Source organism: Passer domesticus, chromosome 32 (genome assembly GCF_036417665.1).
Source record: "Passer domesticus isolate bPasDom1 chromosome 32, bPasDom1.hap1, whole genome shotgun sequence".
Lineage (NCBI taxonomy): Eukaryota > Metazoa > Chordata > Aves > Passeriformes > Passeridae > Passer > Passer domesticus.
The window spans coordinates 332,750-348,196 of NC_087505.1; the positions used below are offsets into that span (position 1 = coordinate 332,750).

Here is a 15,447-nt window from a genome sequence, read left to right on the forward strand (position 1 = left end):
TATGATGGAATACTTGTCTAGGAATTGCTTTGGCACCTCAAACTTCCCACTTGGAATGTGAAAAGAAAATCCTCTGTTCAAAGGACACCTCCAAGAACACAAATTCCATAAAAACCCATGGGGTGAACACAAAGTGACCACGCAGGCACAGAGCGAATATTTTAGGGAAAAAACCCCTGTTTTAGGGCAAATCCCCCTCAGTGGATGGAGGGATTCCCAACAAAGGCCCTGGAAGGGTGAAGCACCTCTAGGCCTGGGCCTGGGAATTTATGTTCCAAGTCAGAAATTCCATAAAAACCCACGGGGTGAACACAAAGGGACCACAGACACACAAAATGAATATTTTAGGGGAAATCCCCCTCAGTGGATGATGGGATTCCCAACAAAGACCCTGGAAGGTTGAAACACCTGTACGCTTGGGGATTATCCCACATTGCTGTGTGGGCCTGGCAATTTAGAAGTCAGAAATTCCATAAAAACTCATGAGGTGGACCACGCGCACACAAAATGAATATTTTAAGGAAAATCCCCCTCCATTTTTAGGGAAAAATCCCTCCTCCATCCCCCAGGATGGAGAGATTTCCAGCAAAGGCCCAGGAAGGGTGAAGCACCTGCAGCGCCCTGTGTGGGACTGGGAATTATCTCCTAATCCTAAGGCGTTATCAAAACAGTTGCGACAAGGGGAGGCAGGAGCAGGGAAAACATTCCATTTCACAAGGGGTTGCGTCAAGGTGGCTCCCAATTTCCCTTCTCCATGACAGGATATAAAAGTGCTCCTGACTGGTGGCCCTGGAGCTGCCTCTGCTGACTCGTTCTCCTTGCTGACGGGGTAAGTCAGATTTAACTGAATCAGCTCCTAATTAGAGGTAATTTGGTTTATGGGGAGCTTTGAACTGAGGTTTTATATCCTATCCTAAATCAGGATAGAGTTTATTCTCCAAACCCGTTCTTGCGTGGGAAGTGGGACTTGGGGTTAAGGTGGATAAAACGGGGCAAAGGAATGGGAGTTTTAAAAGTGTTGATGGGAGGAATTTTCTAGGAATTGAGCATTTATTTATGGAGAAGGGTCACTCCAAACCTGGGATCAGGGTGGGATTGATTCCCAAAAGGAACAGGGAAGGGAATGAAGTGGGAGAAGGACAGGAAGGTTCTTCCCAGAATTCATTCTGGGAATAGAGACAGGACAAAAATACAGAGAAGTTTTGGGGTGACCCAGTTGTGGCCTTTCAGGACCTGAAGGAGACAAAGGGGAGAGACAAATTCCAAGGGATGGAGTGCAAGGAAAAGGGGGAGTGAGTTCCCACTGATGGACAGGAGGTTTACATGGGATTTTAGGGATAAGTCCTTCCCTGTGAGCGTGGGGAGGCCCTGGAATGGAATTCCCAGAAAAGCCACGGCAGCCCCATCCCTGGAACTGTCCAAGGCCAGGCTGGACAGGGTTTGGGGTCTATGAAAAGTGCCCCTGCCCATGCCAGGGGTTGGAACTGGATCTTTAAGATCCATTCTGTGATTCCATGGAACGCTAGAGAGGAGTGGGAACAGAATCAGGAGCAATTCATCTCTCTTGATTGGTGCAATTTATGGAAAAGCAGATTGTGCCTTAGAAATGATGATTTTTTAAAATTATAATTTTAATTTTTTTAACCACAAACTCCTTTATTCAAATGATTTAATCCCACACATCTGCACCTGCTCATCCAAACACCACCCAGCAAATCCACATTCCCAGCTCCCTTTCCAGCAAATTCCAATGGGAATAATCCCCCATACACCATCCATTTTCTGCCGGATATCTCAGCCTCATCCCTCAGAATTTAGGGACAAAACACATTTTCTTCACCTGGATTCCCTCTCTCTTGGAGAAGTCTGGGAACATTTTTTACCTCTAAAAGGCATCACTTAAAGAATTAAACACACAACTCCAGAACTAAGGGATTTTCCCCCATCCTTCCAATCCATCCTTCCCAGGCTGTGCCTTCACCAGGCTGGGACCTTCTTGCCCTTCCAGGTTGGATCGGGAACGATGTCCTCCTATGGCCAACTGCTCAGCGCCCGCTGCGCTTCACCCTGCGAGGTGACGTGCGCCCAGCCCTACGTCGACGCCTGCAGCGAGCCTTGCATCGCCTCCTGCGGAGACTCCCGAGCCATTGTCTATGCCCCACCTGTGGTCGTGACATTCCCAGGACCCATCATCAGCTCCTGCCCCACGGAGAGCATCGTTGGGTCGTCCATCCCTGAAATTGGCGGGGGAATGGGGTCTGGAGGGGGTGGGATGGGGTCTGGAGGTGGTGGGATGGGGTCTGGAGGAGGGATGGGGTCTGGAGGTGGTGGGATGGGGTCTGGAGGAGGGATGGGGTCTGGAGGAGGTGGGATGGGATCGGGATGGGGCTCTGGAGGGGGAGGAATGGGATCTGGAGGGGGAGGAATGGGCTCCTGCGGGGGAATGGGAGGGGGCTCCGGAGGAGGAGGAATGGGAGGGGGCTCCTCCTGCGGGGGAATGGGAGGGGGCTCATCCTGCGGAGGCGGGATGTCACGGCTTGGAAGTCTCTACCGCGGCTCCTATTTCTCAGGCTATGGTAGGAATTATTATCCCTATTTTTCCCGAGGGTACTACAGGTATCGCTATGGGAACTACGGGCCTTTTTAACCCTTTAAAGCTGAGGAATGTCCAAAGGAAAAATAGGATGCAGAGTAGTAGTTGAGAGCTAGGAATTCCAAGCAGTCTCTGCTCCAGCTGGTCGGGTCAGAGCTGGGGTTGTTTGGATCTCGTTTGTGCTTTATCCAAGGCTTAGGATCCCGATGTTCCCTCCCTTTGTCCCTTGCTCCTGTTGTGTTTTGTACTCCCTGAACATGAAGAGTCAAATCAGTCATGGGACTTGGCTGTGAAAGTGTCCGGCTGGAAAAAGAATGTCTTGGAATGAATGCTGGACTGGAGTCCAGGCTGAAATGGGAATGCTGGCATGGGAATGCTGAAATGGGAATGCTGAATGGGAATGCTGACATGAAGATTCTGTTCTTTGTCTTTGCACTGCCTCATCCCACTTTTTGTTTGTATTAAAGCCCTGTTGCATCACAGCCTCGGGTTCTGGCTTTTATTTCACCACAGTTTCAGTTACAAACTGGTCTGGAAGAAGGGAATCCTTGTGCAGTAATTAATTCTCATCAGAGGGGAATTAATTCTGCTTTAATGCAAATATAATTAGTCTGAAATTCCTCAATAAACTGTTTTCCCTTTCTGATCTATTCCACACTATTCAATAAATAACACAGAATAATTTCCAATAGATTGGAAAAACCTCTGGGGGTGGATTGGAGCAGCTCCCAGTTAAAACAAGTTTACCCTTGGAGCCAGGGTAATGGAGGATGGCATACTTAGGGGTGACCTCATTTTGTGGGGATCAAAGGTTGGGCTTGATGACCTTGGAGGTCTTTTCCAGACTAAATGATCCTGGAATTCTGTGGAAAGGAAAACCAGGAAGCTGCCAATGCAATTTGGAAAGATTTTTATTAGGGTGAAATAAATGAAATAGAACAAAACAGAGCAATTCTTGGGTGGTCCCAGGGCAGCCAGGCCATCCCTGTGCGTGACAAAAGCCACTTCATAAGGTGAAGTTGGGGCCTTTACAGAAAACCCCAGATGGAATTCTGAAGCATTTCCACCCCACCAGAAAGGACACAGAACAAGATTATTTAAAGAGTTCCAGGAGAGACGTCGTCCCGCAGAACAGCGTTTGATTGAAGATGAGGCACAGCAGGAAGAGATGTGGGCCTGGTTTTCAGGGATCAGCTTCGGAATTCCAGGCTTGGCCGTGGATCTGGATCCCGGGTTTTCATCCTCTGGGTTGTTTGGCCTTAGGAGGAGCCCCAGCTCCCCATGCAGGATCCGCCACGGCTGCTGCGGGACCTCCGGCTGTAGCAGGAGCCCCCCGCTCCCAGGGAGCCTCCGTAGCCAAAGGCACCCCCAGACCCAAAGGAACCCTTCGCCCCCAGGGCGCCCCCATAGCCACAGGACCCGCGGGAATTCTGCATTCCATAACCCCCATATCCAAAGGAACCCCTGGCCCCCGAGGAGCCCCCGTAGCCAAAGGAGCCCCCGGATCCAAAGGAGGGTCCTGCTCCCATCATGCTCCCAGCCCCAAAGGAGCTCCCCACCCCATAGGGCTCATCGGAGATGCTTGGGATGGGAGCACCCAGAACCATGGGTTGGGACGCTCCCACCACGCTCTCCTGGGAGCAGGTGCTGATGGTGGGGCCCGGGAAGGTGAGGACCACGGGAGGAGGGAACACCACAGCTTTGGAATCTCCACAGGAGGCAACGCAGGGCTCCAGGCTCCTGCTGTAGGCACAGGGCTGGGAACAGGCCACCTCGCAGGCTGGCAGGCACTCGGAGCCGACGTTTGACATCATCTTCTTGGGATTTGGGATCAAGCTGGGAGAGGAAATGTGAGGTCAAGGAAGGAGCACAGTCAGGCCACAGGTTCCCAGTATGAACCAGTTGTACTTTGTCCTTCTCCAGCTGCTCTCGGTTCAATCCTCCCTCACAGATTCCCATTTTTCCTATTATTTCCTTCCTGAGCTGTTTGAGGCTTCTCAGTTCTTCCTTTCCTACCACCACATCTCTTTTTCTTCTGAATCTCTCAAAAGAAAAAAATCTTTCCCTTTTCTCTGGGGCTGAACTAACTTATCCTTAAACAATTCCTTGCCCAGAATAGTCCCATTAATTCCCTTTTCCAGTAGATCTACAGGAAAATTTGCCTTCAGAAAGTCCCCAAGGAAAATCTTCCTTGCTCTGTACTTCCCTTTCCCCCAACTTTTCTAAATCTACTCTTCTCTCCCTCAGCTTTTTCTAAAACTCCTAAAATTTTGCAAGATAAAAAAGGAGAAATTTCAAAGTATTGAGGAGTACAATGAAGTCAGACTTACCTCGATGTCTTGGAGGGAATAAGTCAGTGGAGCTGCGAGAATGGAAGACTTCTCAGGTCTCTCCCCTTTTATTCCATTTTCAGACAATAAGGAGGACGTGATGTCACCCATCATTTACTAAATTCTTATCACTTACAAAGGAAAAGATCCTCTTAAGCCTTGCAATTGTTTTCATTTCAGCTCATAATTGCTGATCATTTCCAGCCCTGCTTTGAGTGACAGAAACCCAACACCCAAAAGTCTCCTTTTGTCTCAGACTTCATGGAGGAAAATCCTTTCAGCATCATTCTGGTTCCAAAAGAAACAGGAGCTGATCTCTGTGTTTATTTTCCTTCAGTGACTCGCAAGAAGGTGGCTCCCCTCATGTCACTCACACAATTGGGGTGTAATCCTCCAATTTGGGTGAAATCCCTCCCAGCCAGAATCACCCAACCTCAGATGGGGGTCAGGGCTCTTTGCAACCCTTCGTGCACCCACGGATTGAGGGGATGAGACAGCAAAACACATTTCAAAGGCATTGAAGTGACATGTGAGGTCCTCTAAGCCCTGAAACCTCTGAGTAATTTTAATCAAAACTCATTTTGGGGATGCTGAGCTCAGCGTTGTCACCAGGATGTCACCAGTGCCTCTGCAAGGGCACAGCCCAAGGTCACCAGGCCTTTGTGCCCCAAGGTGGATCCCAAACTTGGAACCTTGGAACCATCTTGGTTGGAAAAGCCCTCCAAGGTTGTCAAGTCCAACATTTGACCCATCACCACCTGGTCACCCAGAACAATGTCCACTTGTTCCTTGGACACCTCCAGGGATGGGGACTCCAAACCCCCCTGGTCAGCCCCTTCCAAAGCCCTTTCCATGAGGAAATTCCTCCTGAAACTCTTCACAAATGAGTTTGACCTTCAAAATTATCTCATCATCAACCCAAGCCGTTCTTTAGTGCAGACTTGCAGGATTGAAATCTTGTCCAGGCCTCACTTAAATCATTAATGAAAAATAACAGGCAGGGGTCAGGTTCCATTGTAAATCCAGTCATCCCTGGGATGTTGCACAGGAACCAGGCTGTAAAATTCCCACACAATGAAAAAGCCAAATTTATGATATGAGAGTCAGATTGTATATGTCGAGGGTTGATTTGCTAATTGGAAACTATGAAAATAATTACAGGCGTTAGAGGAGTCACACAGAGGAAAAAAATCAGAATTTGGTAAGGGTGAGAGATTTATGGGATGTTTCATACCCCAGGAGCTGCCTCCAAAGAGGTATAAAAGCAGGAACCTCTCAGGAGTCTCCTCAAACCTTCTCCTGACTTCTCTTGCTACTCCAGGTGAGTTGGATTTAAGCTGGTCTTTGCTCGCTCTCATTCTCTGTAGTGATAGTTTTAAAATAGGACTCGTTCCTTGATTTTGGGGATTTTAGCCAGGAGACGTGGCAGTGAAATCCTGCTTTTAATTGGAGTCTCACTGCAGTCACTTGGAAGAAATCAATTTGATATTTAAAGATGGAATTTTAGGAGTTATTTGAATTTTTCTTGTGGCTTTTCAAAGCTTGAGGCACAAATTTAAAGCTTAAATTTACTGAAAAACTAAATCCTAGGTGTCTTCTACAGGGGAGGGAGAAATGGTGTCCCAGGACAGGAGGATTTGAAGGAGGAGGTGAAGCCACACCTCGATCCTGTGGCCAGTTCTGGGTCCCTCAAGTCAGGAAGGTCACTGGGGGCTGGAGCAGCTGGAGAAGGGTCTGGAGAATCCTGAGGGAGCTGAGGGGGCTCAGCCTGGAGAAAAGGAGGATCCAGGGGGAATTTTGGGCTTCTCCAGGGGGAATTTGGGATCTGATCCCAGGGAACAGAGCCAGAAACGTCCTCAAGCTGTGCCAGGGGAGGCTCAGGGTGGGAAATTTGGGAAAATTCCTCCTGGAAAAGGGAAAAGGCCTTGGAAGTGGCTCAGGGAGGTTTGGAGTGGCCACCCCTGGAGGTGTCCAAGGAATTCCTGGACACTGGTCTGGGTGACCAGGTAGGGGTTGGGCATAGCTTGGACTCGATGCTCTCGGAGCCCTTTTCCAACCTTGGGGATCCTGGAATTCCATGAGCAGGAAGGGCAAGGATCTCATTTGCTGTCCCTGACATTCCCTGACTCCATCTTCTCTTTCCCAGCTCCTCCTCCAGCCCTGAGAACCATGAACTGCATCAGCTCCCGGTGCCTGCCCGGCTGCGAGGTGGCATGCCCTGAGCCCTGTGCCTACAGCAGAGGCCTTGGCCCCTGCGTGGCCTCGTGTGGGGACTCCACGGCCCTCGTCTACGCCCCACCCGTGTGGATCACCTTCCCTGGCCCCATCCTGAGCTCCTGCCCCCAAGAAAGCATCGTGGCATCATCCATGCCCCAGCCCTCCGGTGGTTCCTCGTATGGCTCAGGGATGGGAGGCTACTCTGGTGGCCTGTCCAGAATTGGGGGTTCCTATGGATCTGGGGGCTCCTATGGATCTGGGGGTTCCTATGGATCTGGGGGCTCCTATAGCTCTGGGGGCTCCTATGGATCTGGGGGCTCCTATGGATCTGGGAGCTCTTCTGGGGGTGTGTCAGGGAGGTTGGGCTCCTCTGGATGTGGGGGCTCCTCCTCGGGGGGCTGCTACCTCAGGAAGTTCTACACCAGCAGCAGCCGTGGATCCCGCCTGGGAAACTGAGGCAGCTGAAGATCTGGGAGATAGAGCCCCACGATCCAGACCCGCAGCTGGGACCGGCTTTTGGAGATGGCAAAAACATCAACGGGAGCCACCCTGGCTCAGGACCTCTGGGAACTGGGCCCACGCCTCTTCCCTGCATTTCCCCTTTGTCTTTAATTAACAACAGCCTCTGTTAATCACCCTTCAGTGCCAGCTCCTTCTTTCCATTGTGCCAAGAGAAGAAAAACAGAACAGCTTGAAAGGCCTGGCACAGAGCTTGTCAATGCAGCCCTGACAGGAGAAGAACAATGGGTGGAAGGTGGATTCTTCTTGGGCAGTGGGCTGAAGGAAGGAGTGTCTGTTTGGTGTCATTCATAGTGTATCCTATTAAAATCCTCCTGCATCATCATGTTTTGTTGGGATTTCCTTTAACTGCGGGGCCGTTTCGGTCCCATCCTCTCCTCTACCTCCCGAGGCTTCCTCGAGCTGGTTCTGTGAGCAGCAATTATGGGGTTTTGTGGTAATTGGAAGGTAATTGTTTAATTAATTGGAGTTGTGAAATGGAGGGTTGGATGAGCACCCAAAAATCAAGCACAAAAGGGTTCAGTTGTTCTCTGAGGGGCATGGAGGTCTCTGTCTCTCTTGATGAACAAGTGAGGGGTGGGATGTGGTCAGCTGACAGCTGGAAAGCCACAAGGTTTTTATTTTACACCCTGGTTTTGCTCAGCTCCTCCCTCCTGAAGGATTCTGTTAGTTCCTGGAATCATAAAATCCAGTCGTTGAGGCTGGAAAAAATCTCCAAGGTCATCAAGTCCAACCTTTGGTCAAGGTCCATCTCCCACCAGACCAGTGCCATTTCCAGTCCTTCCTTGGAAACCTCTAGGGGTGGCCACTCCAAACCTCCCTGGCCACCATTTCCAGGAGGAATTTTCCCAAATTTCCCACCCTGAGCCTATCCCAGCACAGCTTGAAGCCATTCACTCTTGTCCTGGTCCTGTTCCCTGTCCATTCTGCCACCATATTTAGAACCAGTTTTTGGAATTATCACAATTCCCTGCAGAATTCTGAGGTTCAGGAAAACTGAGCACATTTTCAGGAGTATCAAAGAACGTGAACCAAGATAAAAATGTGAGGACTGAGGATGGGAATGAGAGGAAATCCACCAAGGAACCTGTCCTTGATTTCTGAGCTGTCACTCTGAGCTGGAAGTGCCAAACGCTTCAAGATGTGGAGAAATTTCTCCCGACTGTGGCATCATCAAAGGGCTGCTTTTATATGACAGCAAAATGTCACCAGGCTGTGCAAGAGAGAATTTCCTAAGGGAGGAGTGACACAAGAGCTCGGATCCCGCCTGGCGCTGTTGTTTTCTGTCGGGATGGGAACAGAGAGAACCCTGGGTGAGCCCCAGGTCTAAAGATGTGCCAAAGGTGACCTAAAACCTGGCTTTACTCCCTTGGAAAACTCAGGAAGGAGAGCAGGAACCCCAAAAAAAAGTTTAAAATATTTTTTTAATACTTTTTATTGCATTACAGAATCCTTAATATTTATGAAATCAAGAAGGATGAACTGAAATATGGGAAATATCAAGAAAAAGAAGTTGTCCCTATGAGAGATTCCTGCATGGAAAATCAAATTTTTCGCTTTCTGTTTTAGCTGAAAATAGGTTTAAAAAATTGAATGACAGCTCTGGAGGTAAATAGAAAATTGAATGACACACTACTAAAGTTGCTTAAATTCCTGGTGTGCCTAAAGAGGTTTAGGAATTTTAATCTGTGATTAATTTAATGATGGCACACAATAAATTCATCAGCTCCAAGCAAAACCTTAATGGGGCTGAAAGAAGAGGCTCAATTGGAAAACAATTAGATAATTTGTTTGCAATCATGGTGAAGCTCCAGAGAGAGGAGGCAAAATCCCACAGAATTCCAGTTCAGCAAATCCCAGAATGTGTCACAAGGTGAAATCAGAGCTACAAATTCCTGTTAAAGTGGCCTGAAAGTCACTCCAGGATTTAAGAGAGGAGGATTTCAGCTGGCTCTGGGCAAAGTGGATTCCAACTGAAGGATTTGTAGGAGAAATGTGGAAAACATGAGGCAAAAATAGGGATATAAAAGAGCTTCAATGGGAAATATTCATGGTGGAGAATTTGTTGTCCCCTCCTCAAACCCGGTGTTGAGTGGGATAACTGGCCCTGGTTCTCATCCTAGAGCCTCCAACCCTCCCAAATTCCTGAATTAGGCAAAAACATTACTTGGAAAAAAAACCCAACCAAACAAACAATAAAAACCAAAACAAAAAACAAACAAACAAACAAACCAACAACTATGGGAATTTGAATGCAACAGAACTTTAATGACAAGGAAGGGTTTGGGGCAGAGTCACACACAGGGAGCACAAAGGAAAATTCCCAGGGCTTTGGGAACTGATGCAAATCCACAAAGGCCGGAGAAGGCGATTCCTGGGATGTCCCTGGCTTGCAGCTTCCCCAGGAGCTGAGCCCAGCCTGTGGCTGCTGCCGGGGGAGCTGAGGCTGCCTCAGAAATAAAAGAAGCCACAGTTTCCTCCTCCAAACCTCCTGGAGCTGTAGCTGCCCCCTCCGTAGGATCCCCCTCCACAGGAGCCGCCCCCAAAGGAGCTGCCCCCACCACAGGAGCCCCCGAAGCCCCCTCCTGAGGAGCCAAAGGATCCTCTGCCCCCAAAGGATCTGCTCCCTCCATAGGAGCCCCCGGAGCCAAAGGATCTGCTCCCTCCATAGGAGCCCCCGGAGCCAAAGGATCTGCTCCCTCCATAGGATCCACCCATGGAACCACCTCCGTAGGATCCCCCAATTCCCCCCATGGAACCGCCTCCGTAGGATCCCCCAATTCCTCCTGTGGAACTGCCTCCGTAGGATCCCCCCATGGAACCCCCTCCAATGGATCCCCCAATTCCCCCCAGGGAGCCGCTGCCCCCTCCGTAGGATCCCCCAATGGCGCCCCCGGACCCAGAAGATCCCATGGCCCCCGACGGGAAGGAGGTGCCCACGATGCTCTCCTGGGGACAGGAGCTGAGGATGGGCCCCGGGAAGGTGATGACCACAGGCGGAGGGTAGACCACGGCCCGCGAGTCCCCGCAGGAGGTGACACAGGGCTGGCTCCAGGCGTCCGCGTAGGGCTGGGGACAGGACACCTCGCACGGGGACGAGCAGCCACTGCTCACCATCGCTCCTGACGACATTCTTGGGATGGACGGCAACCTGCGGCAGCACAGAAATCAGAACTGCAGTGCCCAAAATTCCACAGGAAAAAGAAATCCTGTTCTGGTGCCTTCCATAGGCAGGAAAAAAGGGGGGAAGGAGAGGTTGGGAAGAGTGAGGTTTGTCCCTTTTTCTGCGTTTTTCTGCACTGAGCTCTGCTGATTCCCAAAGGGTTTCCTGCTGCCCTGGAAGTGCTGGGAATCCTGGAGAGCAAAGCCAAACTCAGGGGCCTTTGGAAGCAGCTCATACCCAGGAGTTTGTTGGACCATAAGACAAAGTTGTGGTGGTCACCAACAACCCTGAACTGATCCCATTGCCTGGGAAATTCCAGTCTTCTCATTGATCCTGTTCCTACAAATGCAGGCATGGATGGGACTTTGGATTTTAAAGCCTGGAAAAGCACATGGGATGTCCGGGCACTACAGGTTCTGCAGGAGAGCAAGCCCTCCATGTTCTGGAGACAGCTTTTGGGATGGAGAGATACCTGAAGCAGAGGATAAATCCTAACTGCAATGCCCAAAATACCAGATGGAAGAAATCCTGCTCTGGTGCCTTCTATGAGCAAGAAAAAGGAGGAAGAGTTTAGAAAGATTCCTGAAGACATCTTTTGTGAAGGAGAGAAAAGACAAAAAATATTTTCCTCTATTCACACAGAGGACAAAGAAGATCCAACTTACCCGGTCTGGCAAAGTGGAGACGAGGAGCAGCCGTGGATGGCACTGCAGAATTCCAAGAGCTCTTTTATACCTTTCCTGACCCCCAGTAGGATGGGAGCTGCATTTTGTGCAAGAGCTTCCCACGCGTTACCAAACCATGTTTTGCTGGCTGGATTATTTCATTAATTGTCCTAATTGTTCTCCTAAGTGACGTGATAAATTCATTATTAATCCCAAGTCACATTCCTAGCACTGCACCCCTTGGGTTTGATCCCATTTGTTCCACATTCCGACCCCCAGGATGTCACCTTGGAGCTGGTGCTATCCCTGGGCCTCACTGGAATTGAAGCTGGAATGTGTTTAGATCCACTTGATGGATTTATTGATTAATAAATCAGTTTTGTGCACAATATTTCTCTTTCCACCCCAAAATCTGGATTTTGGGGAGTTGATGGAAGTGCTGCTGCTTCCCAGAGCCACCAGAAAGGGAGAACCAGCAGCAGAACCCAGGATTTTCCCTGTAAATTGATATTTCCCAACCCAACTGGAGGAACCCAGAAAGTTTCACATTAATTGAGGAGTCAAGGAGGAATTGCTGACTGGCAGAGCTGTCAAACCCGGGGATGTCACCGGGGCCTGACAGGGCTTGTTCAGGTTCTGTTGCAAGATTTTAACCCCGATATCAGCTCCTCATGTTCTGTTTTCCAATCAGGTCTGGAAACACCAGAAATGTGGGGATAGGAGTTATGTAAACACCAACAGTAAACTTTATCGTGATAGAAATGTGAAATATGGGATGATCATGGAATTTCAGCATTGTTGAGGTTGGAAAAGAGCTCCAAGGTCATGGAGTCCAACCTGGGACTGATCCCCACCTGGTCACCCAGACCAATAGCCAGGTGTTCCTTGGTGGACACCTCCAGGGAGCCCTTTCCAAGGCCTGACCACCTTTTCCAGGAAAAACAGGATGAAATTCCAGCTCCAAACTGGAGTAACTTCCCTCCCATAGCTCCAACTGAGAATCAAGTCTCAAATCTTAGATCTCAAATCTCGAATCTCAAATCTTAGATCTCAAATCTCAAACCTCAAATTTCAAATCTCAAATCTCTTCAGCTGACTTTGATTTAGAACCAAACCCCCCACCCCAGTCTGGGGTTTGATGACACCAATATTTGTGTGAGATATTTGTCTGTGACAACCACCCCAAAATATCCATCATGTCTAAATCCCTCCTGATGTTTCTGGTGATTGATGAAGGGTGTTTGGCTTGGAGATCTCTCCTGCTATTTATGTATTTCTGCCTCTCACCAGATGAGGTTTAAACCCAGGAATTCTGTAAGAATTTTCAGGGAATTCAGGAATTCCCTGAAAAAAAAAAATCCTGGCCAGTCTTGAGATGCTTTTATTGTGTTTTAGATGGAATCAGCTTCGTGCACTCAAAAAATATTTAGGTTTTTTCATCCAATGATGCCTCCTGGACTTGTGACTCCCTGGAATATTGCAGCTGTCCCAAAAGGGGACAAAAGGAGAATTAGGGTAATTAAGGTGACAAAAGGAGAATTATAATAATTAAATGCTTTCATACAGTGCTTCCTTGGATGATAATGAGCATCCAAGGAATTAATTTAAGCCCTTTTTAATGAGTTCCTTTGGTTAAATGGGTATAAAAAATGATCCTTCCCATCCAAGAATTTATAAAGACAAAATTTGTGGGATTTCCCAATTCTGGATTTCCATGGAATTTTCTGGAGAATAGAAAATATTTCCCCTGACAAAACCAAACTTTTTGCCCTTGCTGAGGGAATTCCTGATCCTTCACCCTTCCAAGCCAATTCCCAAGTCAAACCAGGCCAGGAAATGGCAGCAGTCACAAAATAATCTAAAAATTATTTAAGGATTAAAGCAAGACAAAGGGTGTGTGCATGTATTGGCTGATGAGGGGTTGATTTACGAATCATTAGCACTTATCAAAGCAATTATTACAATTAGAAGGCGCTTATACAGCAAAACGTGTCACTGGTGATGTCCCAAAGTTGTGTTGCATGGCCTAGGAGCCGTGGGGAAGGGTATAAAAACCGTGATTTTCTGCAGCTTCCCCAGCACCTTCTCCTCAGTCCGGTTTTCCCTGCAAGCCCGGTGAGTTCTCTGCCTCTCATTCTATTTCCATTAACTGGGATGTGGCCGTCAGTGCTGAATTGGAAATGATTCCATGTCAGAGCTCTGAAACGATCAGGAAAATGGACTTGGGGCTCTTTTCCAAGCCAAATTGTTCCATTTTATCGATTCTGTCTCTTGGGCAGGGAAGTTTTTTGTGGCTGGAGCGGTTGGGAGATGCAGATCTCCAAATGTGAGGTTGTGTTGTTCCAAACCACAAAGGGAAAGTGTCAATTAAACCCTGATTATTTGATGGGGAGGTTACAACTTAACTACTCTGAGCTTGGCTTTTATTCAGGATGGAGGGAAATGAGAGGAGATCTCGTATATAGATCTCCTTCAATAATTCCTTCAATCAGGAAATTACAGATTTTATCATGCTGGTGATTGTGTAAAGGCCCAGATCTCGTTGAACATTTTAATTTTACTCCAGTGATGCAGTTCTCCCTCTACCACAAAATATGTTGTCAGGAATCTCTCTAAACTCTCCTTCCCCCCTTTTTTCCTGCCTGTGGAAGGCACCAGAGCAGGATTTCATTTTCCTGTGGAATTTTGGGCACTGCAGTTCTGATTTCTGTGCTGCCGCAGGTTGCCGTCCATCCCAAGAATGTCGTCAGGAGCGATGGTGAGCAGCGGCTGCTCGTCCCCGTGCGAGGTGTCCTGTCCCCAGCCCTACGCGGACGCCTGGAGCCAGCCCTGTGTCACCTCCTGCGGGGACTCGCGGGCCGTGGTCTACCCTCCGCCTGTGGTCATCACCTTCCCGGGGCCCATCCTCAGCTCCTGTCCCCAGGAGAGCATCGTGGGCACCTCCTTCCCGTCGGGGGCCATGGGATCTTCTGGGTCCGGGGGCGCCATTGGGGGATCCTACGGAGGGGGCAGCGGCTCCCTGGGGGGAATTGGGGGATCCATTGGAGGGGGTTCCATGGGGGGATCCTACGGAGGCAGTTCCACAGGAGGAATTGGGGGATCCTACGGAGGCGGTTCCATGGGGGGAATTGGGGGATCCTACGGAGGCGGTTCCATGGGTGGATCCTATGGAGGGAGCAGATCCTTTGGCTCCGGGGGCTCCTACGGAGGGAGCAGATCCTTTGGGGGCAGAGGATCCTTTGGCTCCTCAGGCGGGGGCTTCGGGGGCTCCTGCGGTGGGGGCAGCTCCTTTGGGGGCGGCTCCTGTGGAGGGGGATCCTACGGAGGGGGCAGCTACAGCTCCAGGAGGTTTGGAGGAGGAAACTGTGGCTTCTTTTATTTCTGAGGCAGCTCTGGCTCCCCCAGCAGCAGCCACAGGCTGGGCTCAGCTCCTGGGGAAGCTGCAAGCCAGGGACATCCCAGGAATCGCCTTCTCCGGCCTTTGTGGATTTGCATCAGTTCCCAAAGCCCTGGGAATTGTCCTTTGTGCTCCCTGTGTGTGACTCTGCCCCAAACCCTTCCTTGTCATTAAAGTTCTGTTGCATTCAAATTCCCATTGTTCTTTTTTTTATCATTTTAACTCCTTTTCCCAACTCATCTTTTTGCTTAATTCAGGAATTTGGGAGGGTTTGAGCCCCCCCGATCTCCCTTTGGACCTCTCCAGACCCTTCCCTATCCAAAACTTCTCTAATAATTAATATTTATTTATATTATTTATTTATATTTCCTGCTCACAACATCTTTTCTAACTTCACCAGTTTGAAGTCTGAAATCCTTTTCCAACCGGAATTCCACAACCACTTCCTCATCCCCAATTTTATCCACCTAAATAAGTAAAAACATGCAGGAGGAGAAACTCACTTCTGTGTGCAGAAGTCGGGCTCAAAAGCTCCCTCTGGAGCTGCTCTGGGGAAGGGAATT

General features: G+C 49.2%; 4 protein-coding genes across 4 annotated transcripts; 2 read left to right on the forward strand and 2 right to left on the reverse strand.

Moving 5' to 3' along the window:
• The first annotated feature begins 602 nt into the window (after positions 1–602).
• LOC135288355 (claw keratin-like) lies at positions 603–3,069 on the forward strand. Its single transcript, XM_064401708.1, has 3 exons — positions 603–829; positions 2,009–2,324; positions 2,463–3,069. The coding sequence occupies exons 2-3, from the start codon at positions 2,024–2,026 to the stop codon at positions 2,645–2,647; spliced, it is 486 nt and encodes a 161-aa protein (XP_064257778.1). The 5' UTR covers positions 603–829; positions 2,009–2,023; the 3' UTR covers positions 2,648–3,069.
• Positions 3,070–3,852: 783 nt separating this feature from the next.
• Positions 3,853–4,407, reverse strand: LOC135288046 (scale keratin-like). Its single transcript, XM_064401331.1, has one exon. It carries the CDS (start codon positions 4,405–4,407, stop codon positions 3,853–3,855), a length of 555 nt encoding a protein of 184 aa, XP_064257401.1.
• A 2,685-nt stretch (positions 4,408–7,092) lies between these two features.
• LOC135288047 (scale keratin-like) lies at positions 7,093–7,596 on the forward strand. Its single transcript, XM_064401332.1, has one exon. The coding sequence runs from the start codon at positions 7,093–7,095 to the stop codon at positions 7,594–7,596; it is 504 nt and encodes a 167-aa protein (XP_064257402.1).
• Positions 7,597–10,110: 2,514 nt separating this feature from the next.
• LOC135288048 (keratin, type I cytoskeletal 9-like) lies at positions 10,111–10,776 on the reverse strand. Its single transcript, XM_064401333.1, has one exon. The coding sequence runs from the start codon at positions 10,774–10,776 to the stop codon at positions 10,111–10,113; it is 666 nt and encodes a 221-aa protein (XP_064257403.1).
• Between the last annotated feature and the right edge of the window lie 4,671 nt (positions 10,777–15,447).